General features: G+C 40.7%; 1 protein-coding gene across 2 annotated transcripts in view; it reads right to left on the bottom strand.

Moving 5' to 3' along the window:
* The window catches only part of RAI14 (retinoic acid induced 14), a 75696-nt gene extending 58878 nt beyond the window's left edge, over positions 1 to 16818 (bottom strand). For both annotated transcript variants that reach the window (XM_031061134.1, XM_031061135.1), the window contains exon 1: positions 16723 to 16818. In XM_031061134.1, the coding sequence (XP_030916994.1) occupies positions 16723 to 16758 (36 nt within the window). In that variant the 5' untranslated portion in view covers positions 16759 to 16818. The remainder of the gene's footprint in view (positions 1 to 16722) is intronic.
* Positions 16819 to 17020: the final 202 nt, after the last annotated feature.

The raw sequence follows: 17020 nt of genomic DNA, 5'->3' as shown, positions 1-17020 counted from the left end.
AATTGACGCTGGAAAATTTGTATCATACAACAAAGCACAATTATGATAAAGACAAAATACCTTATTCTCTTTCATTTCTTGTCTGAATAAACAGTATAAAAGTAGCAAGAAACAGGATGCAAGTTCTATCATTGAAGTTATCAAAACAGTGAGAGTGACAAAGTATGACTCTTCTTTGACAAGAGGTTACACCTATCAGTATAACATACATGATATCAGGTAGGAAAAAAATATTGTAATGTTGCAAAAGGCAGAGGTCTACTTCTTTTATTAGAAACAGTGCAGGCAGATGAGTGTCAGAGTTCAGTTTATCCTAACATTTCCGTCAGGGTTGAAAGCGCCATTGCACAAAGCACTAGAGGAAAAAAAAATCTAAACTTAATTATTCTCAAATTGCAAGGATAGCCAGATGCTTGACAAAAGAAAGACAGTCTCCAGAACAGTCACATTAGGGAGCTTTAATTAAAAAAAATCAGTGCAACATTACTTTCATAATTCCAACTATTTTACAGAGTCGAATCAGATCTCCTAACAAGTTTATTTAGCACAGGAAGAAATCACATCCCTGTACTTGAATATAAATTGTCAGCTTTAGAAACAGGTCCCAGCTGGTAGCTTTCTCTTAGCACTACTTTATGACCAAAAGAAACACTCATCCTTTGATAAAACTGGTTTTAGCAAACTCAGCAATACAGGTTTGAGGGTCCTGTTCTTGTTCCAGAATTGCTCCTCTAGAAATAAAATTTAATTTGCTACCATTTCCTCCCCCTCCCCAACCCCCCAAAGATTTATGCAATCATTCTATACCAGTATACCTACTCCAAGATTACCAAAAGCTAGACAGCAGTCTCCAGGATAAATATACTCATGCAAGTTTCATGAAAAATGGATTATATTGACAAGAACAATACTGTGCTTCCACCGAAGGCTGCAGCATGAGCTTAGCTGTTGTGTTTGACCTGTCAAATGCCAAAGAGCTACCTGCACTACCTGCTTTAGTAATGTGGAACAGTTCCAGCAGACACTGTGTGATGCCTGGCAGGCACATGGGGGACCCAGGGGAGAGTGATGGGAGAGAGCTGCCTCTGCACAGAGGTCAGAAAAAGAGCAGAGAAGGCAGACACTGAAGGCCAGAATGAAAAACCACAGGTACTGTGACGACGTGGAGAACTACAAAACAACAATGCAGGGAAGCCACACTTCACTAGTTCTGCTTCTCACAAAGGACCTTGTGAAATCTAAGGAATCTGAGACTGATTCTCTCCAATCCCAAGAAAAACTGTAAATGCTCTTAAGATGTTTCCTAAGTGGTAACCTTACTTTATTACAACTTCTGCAGGGTATGTGGTCATAGCTGCAATATCAGGCAGGGAGACTTGCTTTGCTCAGAAAGGAAGTTTAAATTAGGGGATCAAGAAGGAAGGTAAGAGAGATGACAAATAGAATGCATTTGGTACTTTTTAACACCAATGGCAGTAACTCCAACCCTCACTTTGCACACAAAAGAAATTAGTTGATTAACTCCCTTAAAAGCACTCTCTGTACTGAGCCATTGAGGAGGGAGAGCTGCACGAACACTACACTGCTTTCCACTACTGGAAATGAGATTCTCTGTCATTCTCATCAGCTGAAGTTACATTCTTCCCAAAAAATTGCTGTGCATGGCAGCCCTGACAAGCTTGTATACTAACAGACTGATTAAGCAAGAGAACACAAATTAACGTCAACTGCTGATTTTCCCCACCACTGCTGTCTTGTAACAAAGACTAAAGGCATTGTAATTAACTTTCCTCATGAAATGCTATGTTCCAAAGTTGGGCCTAATTAGATGCAATATAATTCTTGCCAGAAACAGATAATGTGTGTCTTTCATCGACTTGGGTGATTGGAATTTATTGATGTTCGGCATGTCTGTGTAGCACAAATCACGTTTTACCCGCTGCTCCACAAGCACAGCGTCTTTTTTAAGGTACGATCACCTGCACTTGGTACTTTATAAGTGGGAAATGCGGCTTTCATTTTATAACAAAACCTCATAAAAGAAGAACCCCTCAAACTGGAAAGGCAAGAAGAGAAGATAAAAATAACAGCACTAAGCATAGCAAGATCCTGGCCCAGTACAAGCTTTCTGTGGTACAGACACACACACACAATAAGTTTGCAGGGAATAGCAAAGGGATATGGAAAGAGGGAAGAAGGCACGGCTTAGCAGCGATGCTTTTCATTATAGCAGCAACAACAACTAAGATCTGTTGGTAAGCACAATGCCTCGAGGGCAGTGTGAAAAACCCACATGAAGAAACGCCAAAAACATCCTCAAAGCTGCAGCAGGACAATGGAGGCCCAGGCCAATGGTAATGCAATCCCAAGTTGGTGTCTTCTGAAGTTAGTTTAGCTTGAAATACTTTTGAACTCCACCCACTATCAGCTGAAGAGAAAACAAGGAACAGAACATGGATAATGATGATTCATGTCAGTGCAAGCTTCTATTTTTCTATTTCAAATAAAAGTCAGACCCCATGTCAATAGACATATTCCCTTTTCCTTTAGTTTTTCTGTTTGTTTTGCTTCCAACCAAGAACTTTTCTTCAGGGCCCAGCAATGGCAGGCAATCTCAAATGCCTTAACCCTTTTCCCAAAAACAGAGACTGAAGTGACCTCTCCAGCCATGCAGGAAGCAAGTAGTGGTAAAGATCCAGCAAAGGTCTCAAGTGGACTTTGCCAGAGTACTCTTGAAGTAGAAGAAAAATTACCATTTGCAGTCTTCTCTGTTTGTGTCTTCCCACACCAAAAGAGCCCAGGAACAAACAGAAAACTGACCAGAAATGCAGGGTGAGCAAGGGATGTAAAACTGGAAGATCTATAATTTTAAGCCTTGCCTTACAAACCCAAGGTGCAACAAATCACACATTTGATAAGGATTAATTGCATGGAAAAACCAACTAAGTCTAGAATTACAAATGTCAGAAAGACTAGAGAAGGCCCTCTAATTACATTATAAGGTCTTGTCCCCATGTTTAATAAGCTACAGTATTCAACAACCATGGTTTTGATCTCACGTAGCAGGCACTCAGTCCCAGTTGTAGACTCTTAGCATACTACTTGCCTTCTACACAGCCATTAGTGTTAATTATTGTTATGGGTGATGGATTTCATAACCACAGCTCCTAGTCCTTTTTAATAATTACTGTTGTGCAAATATTTCTGACTTCTGTAAACACTGTTACAAGAGATCACCTAATGCTGGTGGTCAGCTGCTGACCCCTGGGAAGCCACAGCACAGTGTCCAGAAGCTACAACTGCATATTCCTAATAGGACAGGAGCTGGAGATTAGTATATTTAAACTCCTGGTCATGACCAACACTATTGGTCAGCTTATCTAGTTTTGTCATACTTTAGACATCCTGGGTTGATATCCAAGTTTGAAAGAGCCCAGGATAATGCCTAATGTGACTATTTAAGGACATTTTAAGATCAGCAGGTTAGTTGTGAAACTTACACTTAACGTGCATGTGCTTGAAATGACTTGTGAAGAGACAAGCCTATAAAAAATCCACATCACACACACTCTGTGAAGGGATTTAGTACATTTCTGGTCTAGCCTGGCATGTTCATTTTGGCAGCATTCTAGCAAACATTGTGAATGTTTTCAAGATTTGCCCTATTAACCAACCACTAAATGCACCCCTAGAATCAGACAGGTTTTATAAAAACATCTGTGAACTTTTAGATCAGAAAACAGGTGTTAGGAGAGCCTTCACTGCTTCTTTTCAAAGCCTCAGAAAGCAGTGACTTACTCTAGAGCAAGCAACTTTCCCCACAGAGGAAGGGACTTACCTCACCTATGAATAGCAGGAAGCCCAAGCTCATGCTGTGCGCAGATCACTCCACAAAACAAGCTACATCCCCCACAGCTCCTTGAAATATCTACTTCCAAAATTTCTTTTCTACAAGATGTTCCTTTGTGTTACTTAATTGGATATTCTAGGTGACAAGCCAAACCAGTGAAGAGACAAATGGTCTTTAAATATTTCAGTTAGTGTATGATACAGAAACACTTAAATCTGGATTTGGGTTTTTGATGATTTTTTTTTTTGTTTTGTTTTGGTTTGGGTTTTGGGTTTTTTGGGCACGGGGTGTTGATAGTTTGTAAGAGCATGGATTTGGCAATATGTAAGTTTCTTTCAAATTTCTATACTCAGACTTGATGACAAAAAAAAGGCTGCTTTGAAGAAAACCTATCTAGAAACAGATGAATAAGAATTCAAGAAATAAAGTCAATAAATGGGGATCATACTGCATAAATTCATATGCAAATTCCTGAGGACAGTGGTAATAATTGGAAATTGTGATGAATATTCTTTTAATATTAACAGTGTCAATAAGATAGCACATCTACCATTTCTAACAGATCAGAAATGGACAAAGCAAGATCTCTGTTTCACCACATTTAGTCTGTACACAGTTGTATTTAGATTCCAGACAGTTTTCCTCTTTAAAATGCAGGCAAAGGAACTTGGGTGATGTAATTTAAGAACACACTGAAACCTGTCCCTATACTCAACCCAGAAAAGCTCACAGCAGCTGAAGCATGCAATGTGAAATAAAGCTGGTTAAGAAAAAACAAGGGAATTGGTTAGGGAATAGGGGCTTCTTGGCATTCCTTTAAACCATTTCCTGTTCACCCTTGTGGAGTGTAATATAACCCTAAGAAAATATATCTGACCTCACTCCTTTCAGCTGCATTAAAAAGGTTTTAAAAGCAATTTAAATATCAGATTGCACATTCATAAACAACAGAAGATAAAGAGGTTATACATATTATTGCCTTCATCTTCTACTAAGACAAGCTGGGGGAGTTTTTCTTGGTTTTGTTATTTTTTTTAAATTTAATGAGAACTTTTGATTTTCCCTGGGAGACGAGGTCAACAGACTAGGGCACTTCCTGTCTGCAGCAATGTCGTGTGCTTATGCAGACATGAGTCTTCTGACAAACAACTGATTTATTGCAAAGAGGGGGTCATTACAATCGCGGCATATAGCAAGATCACATTCTTTCCTACTTGTTTTGCTTAATCACTATGGATTACTCAAACATACTTGAAAAGAAGATGCATTTCAGCTGTGTGTGAAAACTGACAATTCATCCAAAATCACACACACACACACACACTGAAAGCAGGAGGGGACATGTTCTAGGTCAGAGTATGATCATGCATTGACAAAACTGTGAGTAATCATACAACTGAACTACTAAAATGTAAAAGATGTGATCCTACAAAGCCCTCAGCACCCTGTCACAATAAACACAGGTATCAGCTTCTCAGAAAGAGAAGGAGACTATCATCAGGGACTATTAAAGGAGACTATGATCAGGGACATTTACAGCTTCTATACTTAAAATCACCCCTCTGAATCTTACTGATGGAACCCTCATGCAGTCCTATTACACACATTTGGGACAAACTCAAGTGCCCTGCAAAGCAGGTCTGATCTCCAGCAGTGTGCAACACTACATACCAACAGATTTTAAACAGGAGGCAGAGTTTGGTTTTTCTTGGTCACCATAGCTAGCTGACATACCAAAGTCAGAAGAGTCTGATGAGACCCAAGCGATGTAGAGCTCTGAAAGTTGTTAGTCTGGGTATGGTAGAAGCTGCTTGTCTCTCTGGGTATGGTAAAAGCTGCTTGCCTCTCCTTACACAGTCCAAATGTTTCCACACTATTTGAGCACTGCAGAATTACTATTCTATCCACAACAATTACCCCATTGAAATATTTTTCCACAGCTCTCCCTTATTTTTAAGGTGTGAAAGTGGGATAATAAGCTCCTGCACAAGGCTGCAAAAAATCACATTGAAAGATGAGGGGATGACCCTTTTTTCCAATCTCCTGACCTTTCCTTCCTTTACTGCACTGCATTGGCCGGTCTCATGATTTTCAACTAGCAGCTTAAATAAATTCCAATGGCAAGATTTACAATGTCCATTCCCCCCACCCCCATGAGATTACACTATATTTGTTTACAGCCACCTTCAGACCATGTAGCACGTACAAGGTTGTTTTTCTTATGTCAAAGGACGCAATTTTCTAATTGTGTTTGCCTTGTGTACAGAGCTGAAACAATCCTACTTTCAAAAAACTGAAGATACTGAGCGCTGCTAAAGTAATTTACAGGCCTGTGGAGGGTGGGAGAAAGGGAACCAAATATCAGAAAAACTACCAGTGTTTAAAACAGAAACATAAATTTTAAAAAATTAAAATTCTGCCCCAGCCACAGTTATTAAACCTATGGGAGTTACCCAGGAGACAGGAGAGGAAAATGAGTGGAAGAATTGCTACTGCCAGAGAGCAGGAAGGTATTTGTCATTAAGTAATATTTATGCACAATTTCTAGATAGCAGGCTTTTTTCTTGTGAGCTTATAGGCAGATACAATCACAGCCACCACTGCAGCAAACAGGTAAATTAGCATTTCAAGAATAAATCATAAAGTGACCTGATCTTCATCTAAAAATATCATGATACTTTGGATTTAGAAGTGGGAGGAAGCAGATTATAAATCTAAATTCCAGGCATGGAAACTCCCTTGTATGGAGTTCCAGGGCATAACAATTACATTCTGTTGCTAGCACAAGAAACACACTGAAAATGACAAGTACATTTCAGCTAGAAGTTAATTTGCTAAACTCGCCTTCCTGGTCTCTGAAGAACACTTACTTCATGTTCTTCCATTTTGCATCAGAAATTCTCAAATTGGACTGGGTGCCCTCCCTTCAACATTGCACAGCTAAATGACACAAATACTGTGTATTTTACAGGGTGAAACAGCACCCATAGCTGCTCGTTTGCCCAAAACCATGCAAAAGACACAGTGAATGAGAAGTCTGGACACAAGCTTCTATGGCCAGAGGAGTGTCCCATGCTCCCACAGCTAGCCTAAATTAAAAGAAGAAAATAATAAAGAAACTTTGGTGTTTACCACCTCATGTGTAATGACTGAACAAGCATCACACATGACAATGAGAAAAAAACATACCATATATTATCCCAAAATTCCAAGCATTTCAACAGAAACTAGTGGCCACCCTTCAACAGAAGAAACTTAGCTATAGCCATTTTCCACACACACTGCTCATGCTTGTCCCATCCCATTCACTATATCACAGTTTAGAAAACAATATAAATTAACATAAATTACATTTTTTCCCTTAAATGACCCTCTAAGGAAAGCAAACTTACTCACAAACATAAAAAACCAACAGCCTACATCTGACCTTATGCATCTTACCGTCATCTGAGTAAACAGAGATAGCTGCAGTGCATCACCGCTGGAAACTTTCAAGACCTTTTTGCTGTGACATTAATCTGAGCTAATGTTCCTCACAAACACATGGAAACACAACCTTCCTCTTGAGTGCACAACATGGTAAATAACCAGCACAGCAATCCAGCTGAAGCGAGACCTGGCTTGCACACAAGGAACCTACACTACGAGAAACAAAACCAAAACACACTGAGCAACTCCAAGTTTACAAGCAAACAACATATGCATTAAGAAGTGGTATTCACTACTGGAAAAAAAACCTGCTGCCCAACACAAAGCCTAGGGCAGCTTCTTGCTGTGCAGCACTTCACATGCACAGCCCTATTTGCAACACCAGGGATGCACACCTGCTGCCTGCTGCATTTATCACAGTTTGACACAGGACTGGAGACAGCTGTGAGACAAATCCAGCAAAATTAGACAGCAACAGGCTGTTTGTACCAAGAGGGACAGGAATACAACTGGGTGGTCAAAATGAAATTCACAAGAATTCCATCCTTAAGTATGCTGTTACTGTGCCAGTAAAACACTCCAAGACAGTTCGAACTTGTAGTCTTTCTCAACAATGTAAGGCATAAGCCCATGGTATACTGCTCAGGTTCCCTTAGCCACAGTGAAGGAATTAAACAAAAGGGTCCTGCTTCATCCCCTGATAAACACACAGAAATAATCAATAACACGTCATCAACACACGGCCTCTCCCAGAGTCCTGCTCTCTCAATTGGAGACGCATGGCTCTGATGGACTGTCTGGTGGATAATGAATTGGCTGGATGGCCACATCTAGGAAGCAGTCATCAATGTCTGAATGTCCAGATGGGGATCAGTGATGAGTGGTGTCCCTCAGAGGTCTGTGTTGGGACCAGTACTGCTCAGTGTCTCCATTTGTGACACAGCCAGTGCGATCCAGTGCACTCTCAGCAAATTTATAGATAACACCATGCCAAGAGGTGTGTTTGACTGATGCCATCCAGAGGGGCCTAGACAAGCTCAAGAAGCAGGTCTGTGGTAACCTCATAAGTTAAGAAGGACAAGTGCTGGTGTTGCACCAGGGTCAGGGCAACCCCTGGTACCAGCACAGGCTGGGCATGACCAGCCCCAGAGCAGCCCTGCCCAGAAGGGCTTGGGGGTGCTGTGGGTGAGAGGCTGCACATGGCCCAGCCATGGCACTCACAGCCCAGAGAGCCAAACGTGTCCTGGGCTGCATCCAGAGCCCCGTGGGCAGCAGGGCAGGGAGGGGATTCTGCCCCTCTGCTCTGCTCTGCTGAGACCCACCTGGAGCACTGCATCCAGCCCTGGGCTCCCAGCACAGGAGGGACAGGGACCTGCTGGAGATCAAAGAGGACCCACCTCTCCTTTGAAGACAAGCTGAGAGAGATGGGGTTGCTGAGCCTGGAGAAGAGAAGGCTCCAGAACAGTTTACTGTGACCTTTTCATACCTTAAGGCAGCTAGTAAAGAACAATGGAGAGGGACTTTTCTCCAGGCTTGGGGCAATAAGACAAAGGATAATGATTTTAAACTAAAAGAGGGTAGACTGAAACTAGATGTAGTGGGTTGCCATTGCTACTGTCAAACAGAATTGCATCATGCCATAAGCAATCATCCCCCAAAGAAAAAAAGCTGGAGGAAAAGAACAGAAACTCAACCTCCTCTAGACCCCAGAAAGAAGCCACTTTTGGATAATCTGCCAATCTCAGCATTTTCAACACCCAAATGTATTTCAATGCTTCATTGAGGGGAAATCCATCCCTCACTGGAGCTGGCCATGTGCGTCCACGGAACCAGCATTTTGATTTTCGCTCTTGATTCAATGCTCTTTCAAGCAGACTGAAGTCTTTCTTCTGACTTCAAAGGCCCCTCTTTCAGGCTCTGGATAACCAGACAGGTTACCCAAGTTGGCAAGATTCCTAAGAAGTTTCCACCACACACAGCAAAGAAGCAAAGATGAAAGAGGAGAGGTATGCACCCATGAACTGAGCCACACAGGTATGTCAGGCACATATATACGCATGGGAAACCACATCATTTGCAAAGTTATTAAAATACCTTTGCTCCTATCATTACAATCAAGTCAATGCAAGTGTTCTGGACAGTTAGCTGTGTATTTCATCCAAGACAATCACATTCAGCATATCTGGGGAATGAGAGTCCTCAGACAGCTATACAGCACTAAATTTAGCTAGTTTCGGATTATGTTTTGCTAATTACACTATGCCACCTCTCAAAATCCAAACAGTAGAAAGTAGCACTGGTGTCATGTAGAATAAGAGCACTACTTAAAGAGTTTTCTACCTCAAAATACTTTAAGGTAAATATGGAGTCCACATAGCAACCTAAATACTGGAAGAGATAGTACCTGCAGTAACAATAAACATGGATATAAACTGTGAGTCCAAGAAATTAAGACATCCTGAAGCTGTAGTTAAAAGACATTCCACTGTGATGGCTTTTGCCAGCTCAATGTTAACAGTACTTTTAAAAGCTTAAGGCTGCAGCTTTCTCCAGATCATTCAGGTCTTGAAATAGGCAAAATGGCTCATTAAACAGGTTCACATATATCAGAACAACTACACAAGTCCAGACTTCCCATTTCCAGGGAAGAATGGCCACTGACACCAGGATTCTACTCTATGCTTTAGCTTCACAGATATTCAGAGCATGTATGAGATGCATATTCAGCACACCTCAAATGTGACAATGTGCAAGGAAGCAAAAAAGGGTTTGACATGTCCCTAATGCTGGATATTTTCCTGGACTACACACAGTCAGAACACCTTCTTGAAGAATAGCACTAGAATGCATTGCTGGAATAAGGTATTTAATACACCTCTTTCAGTCTGACTCACTCCATAACATTTGTTGTCTGCTTGTATCATTCACAGTCTACCAAAATATAAGCACAGAATGAAAAGGCTCAAATCTCCACTAAAATAAAGTGTATGGGTGTTATATTCACTAGATGATATTACAGCAGATATTCACAGCAAACTGTCTTCGCTAACAACAAAAGACAAGACAAAAGCCTTCAAACAAAGACTGGGCCATTCCTTAAAATCCCCTCCTCCACATGAGTTTTAACAGACAACTTCATATCAGATCAGGCATGAGCAGTGCCAAAAAGGAAGAGGGGATATAGTGTACCACAGTAAGGACACACAGATTGCTCATTTATAATTTTCAGATTTATTTTACTTTACATTTAAATATTACTAAAGATAAACAAATAAATGAAAAAATTACAAATGCTTTTTTTCCAACTCTTCCAAAGTTGGAAGGCCTTTGAACTTTTGTGCTCTCTTTAAAGGGACACAAAAGAAATGTTTCTACACAAAAAGATTCCTTTCTTGTTACCAATAGATTCAAAAATACTAGTTTTCTCCAGTCTGTATATGCCAATTTGCCTTTCTTCTTCCTACTCCCTCCCATTTCATAATCCTGTTTAAGGAAATAACCATGTGTTTATTCAAAGTAAACTAAGGTTTGTCTACTGTAATTCCAAACACCATAGCACAGTTCTCATTTAACCAATTCCCTCTCCTTTCTGTCTCAAACACTTGGAGATGCTGCAGGTGGTTTACAGAATATCTGCAAGTTATTTAGCCTTAAACACTCCTCATACTTTCCCATCCAGAGACAGATGATCAACAGGCAACCCACAGCAGCCCAGTTGCTTCTTCTCCCAGAACAGTTACCAAAATAGTAACTCTGACCCTTCAACTGTCCCTCCTTTCTTCTCCCTTTCAGACCTTCTTTCTTCCCTTCTGTTTTCCCACACCCTTATTTGCTTGTCTCCCCCATTACATTTTCTTTTCACCATTAAAAGAGATGCTACATAACTTCTGGGCTGATATTGGCCCCCTCACAGAGGGCTCCTGCACTCCAGAATTACAGTTCGCCCAAATAAAATAATTTTATATGTACTCTGAGGACATTCCTATTGTGAATGATAAAGAAAATACTCTACCTGATGGCAAGAGGTTCACCCTGAACTGACTGGAACCAGCAGGAGGTCTTACTCTAATATACTCAGAACAGGTTTAATTTCTTTCCCGGACAAAGCAGAGGAAGCTGAGTAGAGCAGAGAGCATGCTCAGAACTGGAGGTATGAAGCCAAATAGCAGAACATGGGGTGGAAGGCAAAACTCGACTCCTAACAGAGGGAGGAACAATCAGGAACCACAGCACCCATTTCAAGAGGGAAAGAAGGTTCAATTTTCCATTTCCAAGAAGAACTGGTTGAGGGCAATCTGTATGTACTGACCCTCCATCACATGTTGTATAGTGGAATCAAAGATTACCACTGAAGAAAATAACCGAGCAAAAGCTACAGTCATGATGATGATGTTTCAGCCTGATTCAATCCAACACACAACAAAACCAGGATACTGAAGTAAACACAAGCTTCAGTAGTTCATTTTCGAAATAATTGTGGACAATGGGTCGAACAACACTGCCATTTCACTTTTTTTGCCAGAGACAACATGGTATGTGGTGATTTTTTGTCACAATTACCCTGAAAGAAAGTATCTATGTACAAAGCAGATACTGCAAATTTTGAATCCCACGCTCCCTTTTGGGTTTATTGTAGCTTTCAGTGGACAGAGCAATTTAAATGTTGTTTGCAGGAGATCCTGCTTTATTACTTTTCAAGTTGCCCCACCCAAGTTTTGCTCTCCCACACATTCAGCCCAGAACACACAAGAACACAAATTTTAACTGAAAGTATCCCAGCAGTCTTTCCATTCCAAACACCCAAGTAGGTTAGCTTTTTATACTTTAAAAACTGCTAAATGTAAATTCACTACTTCAAACATTTGGTATTAAAAAGAAATGCCAAGATTTAACTAGCATACTGTCTAGATTAAGACTAAGATTTTACACTACAACATACCTAACTGCTTCATCATTTTGAGATTTATGGAACAATGACTACAGCAAAGGCCAAAAAGCAGAGAGTTTCATTAGAACTGCAAACTTCTCAACACCCATGTAATAGTACAACATACAGGCATTTCCAGAAATACCAGAAGTTAAAGCTGGTAATTAGCATTGGGGAATCCCAGCCTGTCTTGGCTCTGCTTCTGACATTAAGTACCTTTTTTGCAGAACTGCACAGTCAATTTTCAATGTTAAAAACACTCTACTATTTTAATTATTATTATTGAGGGTATTTGGAAACAAATCTTCTTGTCCATTCAACAAGATAGCAATTAGAAGAAAACTGGTTTCTGTCAAATTGCAGTATGTGTTTTTCAGATGATCTTTAATACTCACAGAAAAGGGTCCTAAGGCTTTTCAGGTTCTGCCCACACACTTAAGACAGTGAAAACAATCCAAACCATCAGAGCTTTCACACAATATGCCTCTTCTAGAGTAACCAAGAACATGGTTAAAAGCCAGTCTACCTGAATAAACCACTTATGTATTTACATCATCCTAGTATCAAGAGCTAGATACTTAAATACGTGTAGGTGCCTGAAAATGTTGATGAGCACCTTATCATATTTAAGAAACAGGCAAAACATGTTTAGACAGGCCTAATCTTCACACATTTGAAAATCCACTTTTCCACTGTTTAAGGTTCTAGACGCTTTCGAAGTCAGGCCACAAACTGACTAGTTACTACAGAAAACACTACAATCTCCAATGTTAGAGGCCTACAGTAATATTTTAATAGTAATTTTTCAAAATCTGGTTTTCTACGCAGAAACTATGAAGAACTTCTGTCTTACTGGGCAGAGACATTCATTCTCCACTGTGTGAATAAACTATGGACTGTGCATAAATAAATTCAGGTCTGAAGTTATAGCTCCTGGTATTACTATGGTAACATTTTCAAGTGTTACATGCGATAGCCTCTAGCAACAATTAAAATGGCCATCCTTATAATTAGTCAGCTTTTATGTGTTTAATGGTAGGTTTTGAGCTTGATAATGAGAAGCAAGAGATGACAAGAGTAGAGAAAATACAGCTTCTCAGACAGAAGAGACTGCTGCTTTGTCAAGACATGATTGTGGTTTCTGTTGTCTACACATTCTTTAAGTGTGCACAACCACTGCTTAGCTTCCAGTCTTGGCATTTGCTTCCACCCAGGCACCCTGTTCACAGATTCCCAGTCTACAGGCATCCTCCTGTGACTACACATCATGCTTTGACAATAGTCATTTGTGACAGAGCGATAAATCTCATTCCTTCTCTCCAAACACACATGTTCACATGGCAACAGTCACCCCCAGGAAGGATTTCACAGCGATTAAGTGTGTCAAGGACAAAGGATTCTCCAGTTAATGGGGCTGGATTCACAAACAGTAAATCAGGTGAAATACAGGGATACAGCAAAAGCATGAAGTGAGGAGTCTCTATCTATGACTCATACTGTCATCTCTCAGCTGTAGACTGCATCAATCCTGCTAAATATTTAAATAAGCACCCTTATGTAGTTGTGTATTCCTGCAACCCCTTTGCTGGCATGCCCACCCGTGTGCTTTCTGCGCCAGTATTCTCAGGGTGTGATCTGACAGTGGAATTAAACCAAGCAACAGCTGGAGAAAGGGATGCCCTGCAGTTCCTCCTACTTCCACAATTCCTCCCAAGGCTGACCCTACAGTAACACAGAGCAGAGAGTTACTCATCCGACACTCACCCCACGAAGCATTTTTCCATCACTTCTTGTCCTTGACGTAGCTGACTGCAGGGTCAAATACCCTCAAAATGAGAAGAGCAGATGTGGAAAAAGAGGGAGCAGGGTCATTTCTTTCACAAGCATCAAGACTGGCATCATTTGAGCACCAAAGCAATGCCTTCTGGCAGGGATACCAAGAAATATACTCGAATATCAGCAGTTATACTAATTTCTAATTCAGCCACTGCAGGAAAGCCTAGAGAGCTTTAATACATCAGTGAAATTTCCTTCGTGGTCTTCATTCCAGTACAGAGTTTTATGTTATCAGCCCTACTGCAGGAGAAGTGTTTGCAATTCCTGTTTCTTACGCACATCTTGAAGATTTACCTCCTACTCATACCACTCCTTATTTTTTAATGCTAACAATGAGATTACAGACAAGGGTACTCTTCCTTACCCTAAGACATCTTCAGTTCTAAAACACAATAAAGATTTCTTTTAGAGAGCAATGAGAAAAATACTCACTCCAGCCCTTCTGACTTTACCCTCATCCCCAGTCGAAGAGAAGTTACCACATCTTATAAATTGAGACAAAATACAACCAACTACTCCCCATTAAAAAGACATCCTTTTTCTCCCCCTCAAAAACTGTAACTAAGAGCAGCTTCTGGAAACTGAAGAGAATTTTCCTTGCTTATCTTGCACAAAATATAGGACAGCTCCTGTTGGTTGCCTTGAATTATGCCCTTAAGGCTTGGCTTCAAAACAGAGGAAACCAGACTGTCATGGATTTAGACTGTTGTGCTCTTAGAGATGCATATCTAAATTTTAGGTATCTGAAAAATCCTTTGCGGTCAACCTTGTCTCCAGCCAGTAGACAGCAGTAGTATCAAAACAGCAATTACATTCAGACTGCCCTTGATTTTGGGGAGAGGCGTACACAAGTTATCAGGGCTAGATAAGTGAGGAATAAATGAATGAGCACAATTTATGACAGTAGCTGAACTCCTACAGCAAGGTCTGGTTTCATCACACATGTCACTTAGCCTTTGCTCTAGAGCTGCAGGCCAGCCAAGCAGCATAAAAGTGTGGATGAAGTCATCCTAACACATGGGCACACCTAACTTCCAAGTATGTTCATGTATTAGCCAGCAGACCGCTCTCATTACCCAAGCAGAGGCCTATTAAAAGTTTTAGTGGTGTGGGTGAACTCAAAATAGCAATTGGTGCTGCTCATTGCAAGAGGAGCAACAAAGTCTGACCACAGAACTCTAGCAGTTCTAAACTGAAAGGCAAGTTCAGTGAGATGGGACACCAGAGACTTGTGATATTAATTTTATTTGTTGTGATGTGGCACAAGACACTGTGCCACTGGCTGATTCAATCTGGTGACTAGCAAAATCAAATACTGCTTAAGTAGTGAAAAGTGTTTCCCCCTGCACTCAAAATTAAAATATTTCTGGAATATTCTAGATATTCTAGAAAGCAAAGGTTGGTTTACATATTTAGTTTGCTTATAGAGGCAGTCTTTTAAGAAATACCTCTTGCTAAACTGAAGGAGCGAAGCATCCACCAGTGCTGCTGCAAGGACACCAATTCAGCAGCTGCACCAAATGCTAACCCACAGCTCAAATTCCTTCTGAGCAGTAGCCAGCACATCTGCAGGTCACACCATAACAGCAACTCTACCTTCTTCTGCTACTGATGTTCACTACAGGCTGGCTGAAGACACATTACTCTAATGGTGTGCTGTGAGACCATCTTTACATCAAAACACCCACTGAGTGCACTGTGTAACTTTACTCCTGAACACCAAAGCTTAAGACACTCCATTTTCACACCTAACATCTTCTTGCAACATGGCTGCCCCAGGACCCCATGCAAATCTGGCAATGACAAACAATACATCGCCTCTTTCAAAAGAGCACAAAAAATTAGGATGAAGAATGAAACACTACATTCTCCATGGATCATGAACATCTGTTACAAATTCCACACGATATCTGGAAAGTCGATTAAACAAACTCACCTATTTGACAGACTTCTTACTAGTGACACAAAAACCTGGGATGAGTAGTAGGACAAGAACAGGACTAGACTACAGCAGTTCCACTGCTCCAAGGGAAGTATTGCTTACTTTACATGTCAAAGTTTGGGTATCCACCAATACTTCTACAACAAGCAAGATTTTGTGCAGCCTAATGTCTCTCTAAATACTGTTCTGGAGATTCTCCTGGGAACCTCCACATTTATGTCTTCCTTCCCCACTGCTCAAGCCTCATATCCACCCCTTCTGTCACACTAGAACTGATAAACCACAGCTGCCCTAATTGCTCAGCTGGTTCTTGTATTCTTGCTGACAAAGAAACCCAGCCACAGACTGGGGAGACATTAGTTAAGTGCTCAAACACCACACTGATAAGAACGGTATTAGGTTTAGACAGAAATATGATTGGGTAGTAAAGTCCTTATGAGGCTTAACCCTAAAATTGGAACAAAGTTCCAATATGGGCACCAGCACAATCTAGGAGAAGTTCTGCAGACCCCACAGACGTGTACGATTCAGCTACGGGGACCAAGGTAGTAAAACACTGTTAATTTGCATAACAGATAATGGCTCTACAAATAGAAACAGCCTACTCCATACTGTACTCAGCTGTTGCCTTTGTGCTTTCTTCTCTGTAATTCATTAACCTACAAGCTTATCAAGGTGGGAGTGAAGAACTTGTTTCCAGCATGAAAACCAGCAGTCAAACATAGCAGAAGTACTTACGTCACTCTTCCTGAACTTTGCTTTTAAGCTCTTCATGCTGATCACATTCAACCTTCCAAACTTTTGAGGAGCTTTTTATTCTTCTTCAATATCTAAACAAAAAAGAAAGAAAGAAAGATTCCAACTTGATACCATTCAGTTCACTGGCAGGCAAGTCACAATTGAATTTGCATACGCCTATGAGTCTTTGAGGATTTAGCCCTCAAGCTCTAAAAAAGATTAACAGTCACTTAAGGGAACCTTTCTAACTGTTTCTCTAAACTTAGAAATAAGCCTAAATCTGATCACTGAACAACAG

Source organism: Geospiza fortis, unplaced genomic scaffold, assembly GCF_000277835.1.
Source record: "Geospiza fortis unplaced genomic scaffold, GeoFor_1.0 scaffold163, whole genome shotgun sequence".
Taxonomy (NCBI): domain Eukaryota; kingdom Metazoa; phylum Chordata; class Aves; order Passeriformes; family Thraupidae; genus Geospiza; species Geospiza fortis.
Note: the sequence above shows the minus strand (reverse complement) of the source record. Positions and strands in the feature narration are given on the sequence as shown.